At 35.6% G+C, this 13,255-nt stretch overlaps 2 protein-coding genes across 4 annotated transcripts; one reads left to right on the top strand and one right to left on the bottom strand.

Annotated features, from left to right (window-relative positions):
- Positions 1 to 2,799: 2,799 nt before the first annotated feature.
- On the top strand, positions 2,800 to 4,817 carry LOC129315756 (transcription factor MYB61). Its single transcript, XM_054959770.1, has 3 exons — positions 2,800 to 3,062; positions 3,172 to 3,301; positions 3,421 to 4,817. Exons 1-3 carry the CDS (start codon positions 2,930 to 2,932, stop codon positions 4,457 to 4,459), a joined length of 1,302 nt encoding a protein of 433 aa, XP_054815745.1. The 5' UTR covers positions 2,800 to 2,929; the 3' UTR covers positions 4,460 to 4,817.
- Positions 4,818 to 8,246: 3,429 nt separating this feature from the next.
- LOC129315760 (pectin acetylesterase 10-like) lies at positions 8,247 to 12,805 on the bottom strand. 3 transcript variants are annotated; one of them, XM_054959783.1, is made up of 12 exons: positions 12,305 to 12,805; positions 11,608 to 11,689; positions 11,283 to 11,413; positions 11,107 to 11,180; positions 10,529 to 10,615; positions 10,326 to 10,450; positions 10,157 to 10,217; positions 9,875 to 9,928; positions 9,691 to 9,768; positions 9,444 to 9,549; positions 9,203 to 9,348; positions 8,247 to 8,853 (listed from the first exon to the last, which is right to left on the bottom strand). In XM_054959783.1, exons 1-12 carry the CDS (start codon positions 12,492 to 12,494, stop codon positions 8,746 to 8,748), a joined length of 1,242 nt encoding a protein of 413 aa, XP_054815758.1. In that variant the 5' UTR covers positions 12,495 to 12,805; the 3' UTR covers positions 8,247 to 8,745. The 3 variants fall into 3 exon arrangements, with proteins under 3 accessions (XP_054815758.1, XP_054815766.1, XP_054815777.1); XM_054959791.1 differs by having other exon boundaries at positions 11,283 to 11,395; positions 11,607 to 11,689; positions 12,305 to 12,480; XM_054959802.1 differs by having other exon boundaries at positions 11,283 to 11,392; positions 11,607 to 11,689; positions 12,305 to 12,480.
- Between the last annotated feature and the right edge of the window lie 450 nt (positions 12,806 to 13,255).

The following is a 13,255-nucleotide window of genomic DNA, read 5'->3' as shown; positions in this document are numbered from 1 at the left end:
AATAAAGATCATGATCTTTTTCTAACATGTTAATATTTTGAGATTTTGAATTGTCATTAATATCTTTAGATGGTCTGTAATTGTCATTTTTCATTTTTATTTTTCTATGGTCTTTGAATTTATGACTTTCAGCCAAATTCAAAGGATGAAAGCTAGCTCAATCAAAATATTATAAAGCTATAAGAATTGAACATAACAAATTAACAATTTACATGAAATTCATTAGACTCTCATGATTAAAATTCCAATTAAAACATAGCAACGGTATGGCATTCGAGACTAATTATATAGTTTTTTACAACTTAACATCATGCAATTCGATTTTTAATATATTTCTTCACGTTTTATTTTTATTCAGAATAAATTGCAGAATTTTTGAAAATTTCACTCAAATATCCTTCATAAATAGCAAGAAAACTAAAACGTCATATATAGTTATTAATATGTATTTAGATTACACATTGAGCCAGAGAGCTGTATAGAGATAGCCATATAAAAATATTACTAGAAGCAGAAGGTATTCTAGTTAAAAAAATTATACTAGAATATATTATTAATTTCTAATTTGAAAGAGATTTATGATTTTTTTCAAAAAATAAACATGAATGCATACTTTTCACAAAAATCATAGAAGTTTATGATTAATTTCCTTGTAAAATAAGTTGAAACTAAATTAATTTTAACTGTGAAACCAAGATCCTAAATATAAAGAATCCAACCGTTATCATTACACACATGAGGATTGATTACAAGATGAACCTCTGAGGTTTTAAAGGACCTTAACAGCCACATTAAAAATGGGCGTCAACTAAGCAATGAATGTCAACTTGATGAGTAGCCTCTCCTACACATTATTATAATACTGATTATGTTTACATAGGCTTCAATCCGTGATCAGCGATAAAGCCATGGAATAAAGAGAGAAAATAAACAAAAATAACAACATCACACCCCATCCTAACTCAAAATATCAAGGGTGAAATTTATAATTCCTTTTATTTTATTATATACTATTTATTAAGTACAATTTTCCACACTCATTTAAGTTCACTTATACTTAAACATCTTAATGCCACTCTAAACCTTCAATACATGTTCAACAATTAAAAGCCTTGATTCCTAACATGCTTGAGCTGAAAAGTCTAAAGCCAAGTACGAATGAATTGAGCCCAAGCTAGCATTGATGAATGGAATAGAATACCGCATTTAAAGTTTTGTCAAATTAAGCATGCCTGCAAATTGTAATAATTGATTATCAACATTTGTCTGCTTTCGAGTTTCAAGAATTGCAGCCTCCAATAAACAAACTAGAGGCCAATTGCATTATTGGGATTGAGGAATCCTTATTTATATGAAGAGAAGTGGAGCGGATCAATTCCATAATTAACTACGCTTTTAATGCTTTCCACACAATCGCAGAACTTGTATGAATTCGGACAACTAAACTTAAAAGAAATCGACATTTAATTAAACACTTGGGTGGCTTTCAAATTGCAAAGTACACCAAAATTTTTCGGGGTTGGTAGAGTTTCCGGCATTTTCCAAGGAAAGAAAAATCGCCTCAACTTGCAAACATGTCAAAAGCATTTTTGGATTTTGCAGCCAAATCATGATTTTATAAGAAGGAGGAGAGGACTTACATATTTAATCTTATATGCTTAATTAATTATTTTCAATTAAACCAATAAGAGTGAATTTTACTTTTTTTTAAAAAAAATAAAATATTATTAACAAGAGTTGGTTGGAGGGTAAGTTATTGAGAAAATAAATTCTTAATTTGATTGAAGATGGGTATCTTAAATATATAAAATTAAGTATTTAATTTTCTCTTTTATAAATTGTCGTTGGGGGATATTTATATTTAATATCTAATTGTGCATTGAACAATATTATTTCTGAGAGAAAGATACATGTAGGTTGGAAAAAAATAAAAGCATCATGGAAAGCTAAAAATAAGAAGTATGGGGAAGGAAGAAAGAGAATGGTTCCGTTATGGCGAAATGAATGCAGAATGCTTAGTTTGTGAAGGCTGCCAATACGGGGCATTTCCTTTGAGCAAGAAATTTGCACTTGGAAACCTGAGTGAAACTGTGTTATCGTTTGTTAAAATCCTCCTCTTTTTGCAAAAGCCTACAACAATAGCAAACTATTGTCACACTTGCTTCAATTTCTGGACATGTCCACTCCCCTGCATGCATCTAGATAAATCCTTTAAAGGCAAGACATTATTTCTATTAATTAAACCTTTTCATTTAAAATTCACTACCCATATGTAACGTATACATGTATAATGTCCATTAAATCCACTTGATTCCAGTTAGTAAAAAATTACAGTTTATGGCATTATTTTTTTACTGACATGGATTTATACTAATGCAATTATCTTGATATGGTTAGCAAATCGTAATATAATATTTATACTATTATTTTCTTAAAATTAATGTTTTTAAATTAAATAGAAATATATTGATGTTATGTTATCACTGATAAAAAGTGTGATGAGTGATTTATTTTCAGAAGTCAAACTCAAAGCAGATGATGTTGAGTGTCCCGTGATATGGAAGGATTTGATCTGGACCGTTGAAGATAAGATGAGCCACCCAAAGGGTCACCACTCTAAGTCACAAGCCTTTGAAGGGAGAGGAGCCCAGTTCGGGAAGTCATTCGCAAATTTTTTTTTTTTTTTTGGGTAAAGTCATTCACAAGTTAGAAGAGCTCAATGCCTAACAACTACCCCTCCACCTCCACTACACCTTAAAAGCCTCTTCCTTCTATTCTATTTATTTCATGATTCCCTATGAAGCTCACATTTTGTTCTCTTCAGCTAGCTTTCCAAAACAATCCTCAAGACGTACTCTTCATGTCAAAGCTCCTCCTGCCTTCTTACTGACCAGAAGCATCCAAGGTGGATTGAACGAGTCAAGTGCACATGGGAAGACACTCTTGCTGTTACAAGCAGAAACTAAGGAAAGGCCTCTGGTCTCCCGAGGAAGACGAGAAGCTTCTCAATTACATCACCAAGCATGGCCATGGATGTTGGAGCTCCGTACCCAAACTTGCCGGTACTCACCCGTCTCGTTTCTTTCTGTTTCCTTGTAGTAGTGTGCGTCTCTGTAATCATTTTAAGCTTCTCCTCTTGCTTTCTCCGTGGTTGTGTGGCCCGTGACGCAGGTTTGCAGAGGTGTGGCAAGAGCTGCAGGCTGAGGTGGATAAATTACCTGAGGCCCGATTTGAAAAGAGGGGCATTCTCGCAGCAGGAAGAGAATTTGATAATTGAACTCCATGCAGTCCTAGGCAACAGGTGGTTATCCTTCGTCGAGGAACTACTATTCACAGGGCCTCCCTATCTTTTGTCGTTCGGATTACTGTTCTCGTTCCATGAATATGAAATACTTACATGTGTGTCTGCTGCTTCATCAGGTGGTCGCAGATTGCAGCTCAGTTACCCGGAAGAACTGACAATGAGATTAAAAATCTATGGAATTCCTGCCTCAAGAAGAAGCTTAGGCAGAGAGGCATTGACCCGAACACCCACAAGCCGCTCTCTGAGGTTGAGAACGACAACGACAAACCCACCGCAGCCGACAAGAGCCATCACAAAGCCTCAGGGGTATCCAATGATTTGAGAGTAGCAGAGCCTGCAAAGCCGAGGCCAAATGCAATGCCTTCGGAGCGATACCCGCTTGAAGTTTCCTCCGGCTCCAAGGTCGCCAATAGCTGCAGCAATTTGACCAGCAATCGACCCGCCCAGGATTTGTTCTTTGATGCCTCCATTACCAGTTGTGGACCTTCTGATATGATGAGTTACTTCTCTTTTCAGCAGTTGAACTATCCACCACATGTTGGGCTCCCTGCAAATCCCAACAGCTCTCTTTGCTTCATGTCAGGTTCTAGTTCCTCTCAGGTGATGTCAGAGCTCAATTCTAGTATGACTCCTGCTATGCTTAATTCTGTGCCAAGCTCAATTTTCCCAACAACACATGTAAGTACCACTGGCACCGCGAGTCTCCAGTCTGATAATCCTTCCATATCCTCTGGCGATATTGATGGGGTTCAGAACTGGGAAGCTAGTATCCTCAATAACAGCAGCAGCAAAAGCAATGGGCGCAGTGGGAGTATCCAATTGCAAAGCAGCAATAACTTCCTCGAGAACAACAGTTTAGCATGGGGATTGGCAGACCCTGTGAAGGCTGATAGAGATGCCCAAGTACACTCACAAGCAGAACAAGAAGACATTAAATGGTCTGAGTATCTGAACTCTCCATTTTTTCTGGCAAACACGGCACAGAATCAAAACTGTCAATCTATTTACAGTGAGGTTAAACCAGAGACAGGCTTCATGACAGATGAATCAAGCACTAGTTGGCACCACACCCAGCATCCATCCGTTTTTCAAGCTTCAGACATCTACACCAAGGATTTGCAAAGATTCTCAGTGGCTTTTGGACAAACCCTCTAGTCTGTAATTAACAAGTGCAAACTTTGAATTCGACCAAAGAAAGAGACGCCGACATTTCCAATATGAACTGAGTCGGAAAAACTCTCGTGTGTTCTGACCACAGGTGTGCGCTACAAAAATTTCTTTTGTTTATGTAAATGTGTCTGATACAAAAACCTCCGAGCATTCTGTTACAGTATAATATTTGTGATTGATCTAAGCTTCTCTTTATTTTGTTCATTAAAAACAGAAAAAATACAGCAGAATAAGGCTTGTTCCAGATCCTTTTTTTTTTGTCCTTTACATTTTTCAGTTACCATGGATCTGTAATTTGTAAACTTCATCTGTATACAATAGACAGCATTTTCTTTTTTATTTATTTAACATTTGTCACTTTTAATGAAGATTTGAAGCCTAAATGGTAACAGATGCCATTAAGTTCGCGGAGGATGCATCTCATTAGTTTTTAAAGTCCTAAAATTTTCTCTCTTATTTAACATACTCTAGCTTTTCCCTTCATCCTTCCAGAGAATTCCCATCTTGTTTTCTCTTCAAACCTCAAGGGACCATGTCTTAAATGGGTGTCCATCACTGTCTCCCACAGAATGAGATGGTTTTCGCTTTTTCGACATCCAGAGCTAACTTCCCCTACCTCTCAATGGCTGAAGGTAATGACTTAAAAATGGAGACGTTGGTTTCCCCTTTTCAAAAGGATATCCGATGATGTCCACCACCATATCAAAACCAGTTCCCCGGCAGAAATTTAATTTCCAAATAAACAAATCTAGAACAGATAGGCAAAAATCATTCAGAAAATTTTGGGCAAACCAGCGGCTAGTTGTGAAATAGGGGAATAAGTTTTAATCCCATAACGAATACAAAAAGCACTTCTACAGTTAAAATCATCTCAAGGACGCAGAAGAGTGAAAAATTGATGGAAAGAAGATAAAGTAACCCGTTGTCAGAGAAGAGGATATTTTACTGCAGTTCATAGAGAGGTGACGCGATTTGTGCCCTTTATATAACAACAGCATTCTGTATGAGACGTCATTAGCGTGGGCCTAAGCCTCTTGTAACCTTTGTGCCAGAGAATGGGGTCCTCCAGTGGACATCTCCTGATGCTGAAATAGCAACATCAAAGGAGGGGTTAGGGTGTTTTCACAGATATGACAGAAATGGCCCAGTGAAAATAGGGGGAAGAAAATGAAAGAATGCCTCACCTTGGTGAGAGTTGAGAAGAAGCATCACCCCCACCGCAGAGACAAGTTTTTTATTCACCCTGTCTCTGAGAGGCCTATGTGAGGTCCCAAAGATCATTAATTACTGCTTTCAAGGTAGTTAAATAGTTTTATCTACAGGGAAACCGAGAAAGAGAGCTGTCTATGTTGTAACAAGAAAAGTAAATATTTCGCCCTTTTAGGTCCAGCAAAGTGAAAACTAAAGTCAAAGTAAAAGTGATCATATCACACTTTTTCATTTGCGTCACCAAAGAAGTTCGGGTCAAACTGTTTCACTGCATCTGCTACGACAGTGATGGCCTTTCCGTTTTTCACATAACATTTCTCCACTCAGCTAACGAGTTCAAACTTCAACAAGCACGTTATCTTCACAATAAGAAGAAAATGAAGCTTTTATTTGAAAAGGCAAAGAAGGAAATGAAGCATTGCATATGTCATGTTAATCAAAGATGTCCCTATAATGAAGAAAATCGAATACTTTAAGCATCAGGATTGTTAATGCATACAAAGGACAAGTTGAAAATTCTGAAGCCATACGTGGTAAGTCATTCTTTTTCATTTCTTCACACAATCTACTCGTACCATGGTTCATTGTCCATGTGCACGCACATTCAAAAAAGTCTACTCTGTCATTACATAATTTCCAAGCTTGTACATTGTATAATTGGTAGGCGATAGCGATTGTATGTATAAAATCCCCGTGCATGTGAAACAAATTATTGGGGTCCCACAATCATGAGGATGCAGGAACAGAACAAAAATCCCGAGAGGGATAACGGTGGTGGAGGCTATGCAATCCCAAGTTTGATTCCCATAGAATACTAATATAGTGATTGAGCCTCCAAGAGAGTTGTTTGTTCTTAATTATCTGCGTTCATATAATTGTAGGATTATAAAGACATGGAAATGATAAGCAGATTTGTTTAATATGATGACGATATTATCATTGAGCTGATAATGACGGTGCTGATGAATGTCTATAAAATAGTCTCATCAGAAGATTTGTTCTGCGTGACAGATAATTTATGCATAGTTTTTAAATAAAGAAAAGGCGAATAAAAATAAGGCAGAAATTGAAAGTACAATGAATTGGGAATAGGTTGGGAAGTAAGAAAGATGGCGTTAGGGCATTTGTAATTGTAATTACCGTTTGAAAGCAAGAGAAGGAGCCAGAGAAAGATCGCCACAGGTTTTGATATTTCCTTAGCCTGCATTAGCCAAATGCATTTCACAGGTTGATCAATAATTGATGAATATGACCATGAATTGAAAGAGTGATACGTCATGATGATGCTAGTCAGACTATTGCTAGCGACGGCTCCAGTAGAACTCATCGCATCTCCGGAAATTAGGGCTGATTAAAATTTTTGAGTTTAGTATTGAAAATAAATTTGTCTATTCGATGTGTTAATTCTACGCAGTCCACAAATAATCATCCCAACTGTTGTTGCATCGTAGAGTTGACTTACAAGGATGAGCTGACCTTGCCGGGGGTCCATGGTGATGGACTCCGCCGCACCGCCCCCGCGCGAGGAGATTTGTCCAATTCTTTTTTTTTTTTTTTAAACATAGCTTGGGGTCCTACTTTAATCACATTTTGCAATAAAACCTTGTACTTTTTTCAATATTCAGTTTTCCTATATTTTTATTTTTTAATATTTTAGAGAGACTTATAACATTAAAAAATAAAAGTACATAAATTTGAAATATTAAAAAAAATATATACACCTATAATAAAATGCAAGTAAGATAGAAGAATTTAAAATTATATTTTACTTTTTAACATTCAACAGCTATATTCTTAACATGCAGTAAACATAATTACCTCGGTCTTCAATATTAATTCTATAAATTACTATCTCTAATTCACATAATCAACATCTAGTTTTAAATATTGATAAAAAAAATATAATTTTAAGTACACATAGTAAAACACTATTAAATAGCATATTTTATAATAAATATTAAAAATAAAAATACATTTATATATTAAGATATATAAAATCTAATAGTACTTGGTTTTAATGGAAAACTAGCGTTATCCCTGTCATTACACAGGAGAGGAATTTGTCGGCTAGAGAAACTAAAAAAGAATTAAAAAAGTTTAAAATCATTTGAATAAATGAATATCATCATCCTATAGAATTATTGAAAACTTGTTGAACCATAAAAATTACAACATTTGTGTAAAAGAAAGACATTCATAATTATATTTATTAATAATTATATTAAAAAATACAACATTAGTGTATATTCTTATCTACTATTATATTCCTTCTAGTCTTATTTCTAGAGTAGAGAGATAAAAAAAATTTATTCCTATTTATAAATTTAAATCATTAAATTTTTATTACAAATTTTCTCTTTTACCCTCCTTTGAATATTAAAAAAAATATATTATAAAGTATGTATATTTAATAAAGATAAAGTTAAAAATTTATTAAATTTTAAAACAGAGTTAATAAATTTTAAAGTTTTTCATATTAAATTTTAAGACATATTAAAAGTAACTTATAAATAAGACTAGTGGAGGATTTATTAATAACTACTACTACTAATAATAATAATAATAATAATAATAATGGGTAAGAACACCCCATTATATATTAAATAATACTACAACGTCATCGACATTCAAGATACATGAAATAAATAAATATGCCTGGATACATGGTCTAACTCGTAGTGGTAACTCACGAGTAAAAGTCACTTTTTTCGCAATGGGATAACCTTGATATAGCTGCTAAAAACAAGTGATAAAGACATGGGGTCACATCCAAGCCCCCGGGTTCATATAAGTAAACAGAAAATGTAACTCCCCACTTGGAAAATAATATTTAAGAAATGCAGGGCATTTGCTGCTTCAGCATTGACTGAAGTAAGTAATAAAATAGCTTTCACCAATTATGCTGTAAGTTGACTGACAGAATTTGCACTGATCATCGACCCTTTTATTTATTTATCTATTAATACATTGTGCCGTAGACTTTGAACGAATGGCATGCTCCGAGTTCAATGGCTGAATTGAAGTGGTGGAAACTGATAAGATGAGTGAAATTGAGGGCAGACTCATTCGAAAACCAGATGGTGGCATGTCTGATCGCAAGGGTAAGCACAATCAATGGCCTTCACACCTGCTCGTTCAAAATACCAATCTCCGACGGCCTCAGCAATTGCCTGCATATTAATTTGTATCAATTATCAATACACAGATCTTAAACTGAAGAGACTAAATCAAATTTTCTGTTACTATAGGTTATCTCATTACTGCACATTAATTCAGTATCTTGAACAGCAGAGAGATACTGAAGATGATACCAAAACATGTCACTATCGTCCTTAATACAACATTTTCTGCAAGTTTTCTCAGTGTGAATCTTTTATGGCTAGCTTCATAAAGTTAAGTGATCACAGGTTCCAATTTACTATCAGCCAGCAACCCAGCATGAAGTATGTGGTTACAATTGTCTACAGTTTAAAATTTTTTAAATTACTGTAGTAATGAATCGTCGTTGATTAGGTTCACCTTTTTCCCAATGACAGGAGAATTATGGGCAAACCATGTATCCTGCCTCTCGGTTTGGCAGTGAGAAAAACAAGAATTTATAAACAATCCGTTATGACTTGATCTTGAGAAGTCTTCAATGGCATCCAACATGTGATTTCTGAATCCTGTATCACACAAAGAACAGAGTCTCTTCATGCACTGACTTGCTCAATGAGGATTTCTACGTGATTCAAATGAAAATTTCCCAATAATAAATCACCTTGCAGAAAGTTGATCTGATTTCTAGTACATTTATCATGGTTTAATCTGCAATGATGCCAATAGCCATGGGGATCTGCTGATGGAGGAGCGATGCTGGATTGTATCTGATGTGACCAGGAAAACATAAACATTAAGTCTAATATGTCAATAATAAATATAATGCAACTCAATTGGCAGAGATTATAACAGTATCGTTTAACAAGATAACCAGGTGTTTTACCAAATGATAAAATCAGACAACCTACCTGCCACGTATCATAGGCAGCATTGAGAATGAATAGTGGGGTTCTAACACTGGCAATCAAGTTCTGAGGGAAGAAACACTGAGATTCCAAAATAAAAGTATCGGCCATAGTTAGAATACGAGCGAGCAAATTATTTTCCACATAATATTTCTGAATTTTCAGGATAGAAGAAACGGGGCATTACTGAAGTGGGATCAAGGCTGCTGGTACAAATGCGTGGCAGATTCTTACGCATCCCCTGCAAAGTTTATGCACAACATATTAATCCACATGCCTTAAACTCAAATGATCAATTCATCAAACCATACAGCACATTTGGCACATGGAAGATCCTGCTTCTCATCAGAAGATTTTCAAAGTTTAACTCGATTACTTGCAATCTGAGCTATAGCTAAGTTTAAGCGTGAAAGGTCCTAGACGACAATAGGAAAGTAACCAACGGTAAAAAAAAAAAATCATTATGTACCTGCAATCCTACAACACCACCATATAGATTTCTGAGAGTACGACGACCTGAGACGTCAGCCCTATGATTCGAGATAGATCAACAGTTAACAACTAATTTACTAAACAAAATCCTGCTGCAATGTCAGAAAAGGTATTGGCAACATGAAATACTGTGGTTAGTTGCTCACACATCAAGAAATAACCCAGCATCACTCAAACATTTCACTCTAGTAGTACTCGGAAATAGACCATGAAATTTATCACAGTGTATAATAGCAGCCAGACCACCAGCTGAGCATCCAGAAAGAATGGCCTACAGCACAAATAGTTGTACATGTGACGAGAAAAATGATTATTCAAGTATTATTTTGGATACAAGTGACTGTACAACCTGCTTGGCGTGACGCATTCCATTTAACAGCAAATCTTCCATTGCGGCCAACCAAATGCGTTGTCCTCTAAATTTCAGCGTAGCATTCTATCTCAAACAGACAATTTACACAAACAAGTCATTTAGAATAACCTTGTCTGATCATGAATGTCAGAAGCTTTAATATTTTTGGGGCAAGAAGCTTTGATTGGAATTGAAAAGGTAAGGATACTAATCACCAACATTCTCTTCCTCATGCCTCTTTCACAGAGTTTCCCTATTTCATAAATGTGAGTATCTACAATTAACGGTACCAGAGAATTAAGGAATATGAAAACAAAATAGAAGTTTGTAGAACTTGTAGTTATATTCATGAGAACTTCTCATTCTTCACGATTACTGATTCAAGCATGTGTAAGTAATCAAAAGGTTATATTCCACATATTATAACAAATTTGAACTGCAGGCCCTTTTTCTTTAGTTTTCTTCTTTTGGGTTATTTTACCTTCTTGGCAGCCGCATCATAATTAAATTCAATAATGATGATTATGATGATAGTAGTCATAAAAGTAGTGAACAGAAAGACTCAATCCAATTACCTTGTTTTCACTATCCCCGGTGAAAGAACCACCATCACAATAACGAAGCCTCACCCTGTTCCAGTTGAAAAAATCTAAAATCACAGGAAACAAGGATGTGAGCAAGGCAATTGGAGTCTTAGAAGAGCAAAGAAAAGGCAGAATTTGATTATCCAGGGAGGTGACAGGACGGAAACCTGGATTTTGTTCAGCATTATTGCTTAATATTCCCGTAAAAAGGAGTTCCTGTTCCATGAAATTCGACGATCCACGTCTCGTTGTCTTCCGGAAAACACATGATCTAACACTACTACACCAACCACCTCCCCGTCACATGATTTTTCACTTGAAGATCAACAGAAATTATTACACCATAGCTGTAATGCAGCTTGGTCAATAAAATTAATACTTTAGAAATGTGGATAGCTTTTGAAGAGCCGCGGACTTTACCTCTGAATAGTTTCAGTATACAGCATAGGAAAAAAAAATTAGAGACAAAATTTAGAATGAAAAAGCAAAACCTCCAAGTGAATGAGCCAGCTGTTTGTTCCGGATCCATATCCTCGATGCAAATGATAACCAGGTAATGTTCCATCCAAACAGACTGCCATCGAAAGAAAGGAAGTACATTCAGCCCAATTGGAGACAATTTTATTGTAGTCAATGTGAAACTCCGAAACTCTAAGACAATATTATTGTTATTATCATAATTTATAACAATAAATATTGCTCTTCATAACATATCTTATTCTCTAATTCTTCAAGACGACCATATGTTTGGTTAATCAATCAAGGAACTGGTTTGCACCCGGCCATACATAATGCTGCCAAACACAAACAATCCACAGAAGGAATGCGAGAAAGAGAGTGAGGAAGAAGGATATGGTAGGAAATAGAAGATGTTGAAAGTGAAAAATATTAGCAGATACGTCCAATAAGCTAAATAAATCGCACCACCACCCCCAGCAACCGAAAAACGAGATTAGTATACAGAATAACAGATTTTTTTGGTGGCTATAGAATAACAGATTAGCTCCGAACACCAAACAATGCTTACATACAAAGAACAAAGAAAATGTGCTTAAAATTATCAGAAGTAGAAACTCAGAGAATTTAATTTAAATATAAATGAAGGCCGTAGAACCCAAAGGAAAGATAGAGGTGAATGGATAAAAAGAAACTGAAATGAATAGCGAGGCTGCGAGTCACCGGATAATACCTGCTCCTTTAGCAGCAGCACCATGAATGAGGGTAAGTCCTACGAGCAGGGGATTGGGGCCAACCAAGGATGCTTCATGAGCCTCCAACAAAGACAGCTCTGTTTCGTTGAGGTGATAGTCGGCGAACCCATTAACCCATTCGCTAAAAGCAAGTCCTATGAAAATGCCAACCCACACGAGGTTCGCCATGTCACGTGCCCGCCAAAACGACACGGAGCTGCGTACTCAGAAGGAGGTACTGTACTTACAAGCGTGGTTAATGAACCGAACAATGCAATGCCAAAGAAGATCCGGTAATTTCAATTATGTTATCCGCTTAATCTGGTTCAGACTAGAAGATGAGATATGAGAGTAATACATTATACAGGGAAAGGAGGCTTGCCGGGCATTTTAAGGCTTCGTTACGGCTGGGCCGTTTAAATCCAAACAATCTTCCAAACGTTCCTGAAAAATGTAGGTTATGCTTGGTTAGGATTTCCGCCCCCCGCCTCCCCACCCAAAAAAAGAGAGTATGTTTTGCAGTTTTAGTTGAGAACAAGTCCCTTATTTAGTTCATAAAAAAAAAAAACAAAAAACAAAAAAACGAAAAGGAGGAAAACACATCCTTTAATTTAAAAATTAAAGGAAATCTTTCACCCCAAAAAAATAAATAAATAAATAAAGGAAATCTCCCTTCGCCGAGTCCCCTCTTCTTCAAACCGCGTTTTTTTTTTTTTTTGGGGAAAGAGGAATGAAAGAAATTGTGTTTGACTAAACTATCCTTGTATTATTTTAAAATTTTCAAATTGTTCATACATAACAATATATATATAGTATATATATTTTTTCGGATTTTACCTCCTCTTATAATAAAAGAAATTTATTTTTTGATAAAATCTAGTGAATAGTTCATTTATGTATAAAATTTTAGTATCCTTTTATTGGAATCAAAGGAAAAAAAACATCTTTAT

This window comes from Prosopis cineraria, unplaced genomic scaffold (assembly GCF_029017545.1).
Source record: "Prosopis cineraria cultivar Desert tree isolate PC_DT_omini unplaced genomic scaffold, ASM2901754v1 PC1, whole genome shotgun sequence".
NCBI classification, from domain to species: domain Eukaryota; kingdom Viridiplantae; phylum Streptophyta; class Magnoliopsida; order Fabales; family Fabaceae; genus Prosopis; species Prosopis cineraria.
The sequence above is the reverse complement of the archived record's forward strand: the minus strand, read 5'-3'. Positions and strand labels throughout refer to the sequence as shown.

Coding starts and splice junctions, on each gene's coding strand:
- LOC129315756 (XM_054959770.1), top strand. CDS start 2,930: ATGGGAAGACACTCTTGCTGTTACAAGCAGAAACTAAGGAAAGGCCTC. Junction 3,063..3,171: donor CTCCGTACCCAAACTTGCCG/GTACTCACCCGT, acceptor CCCGTGACGCAG/GTTTGCAGAGGTGTGGCAAG. Junction 3,302..3,420: donor CATGCAGTCCTAGGCAACAG/GTGGTTATCCTT, acceptor CTGCTTCATCAG/GTGGTCGCAGATTGCAGCTC.
- LOC129315760 (XM_054959783.1), bottom strand. CDS start 12,494: ATGGCGAACCTCGTGTGGGTTGGCATTTTCATAGGACTTGCTTTTAGC. Junction 11,181..11,282: donor TAATGCTGAACAAAATCCAG/GTTTCCGTCCTG, acceptor CTGTGATTTTAG/ATTTTTTCAACTGGAACAGG. Junction 9,769..9,874: donor GCAGCCTTGATCCCACTTCA/GTAATGCCCCGT, acceptor TTGGAATCTCAG/TGTTTCTTCCCTCAGAACTT.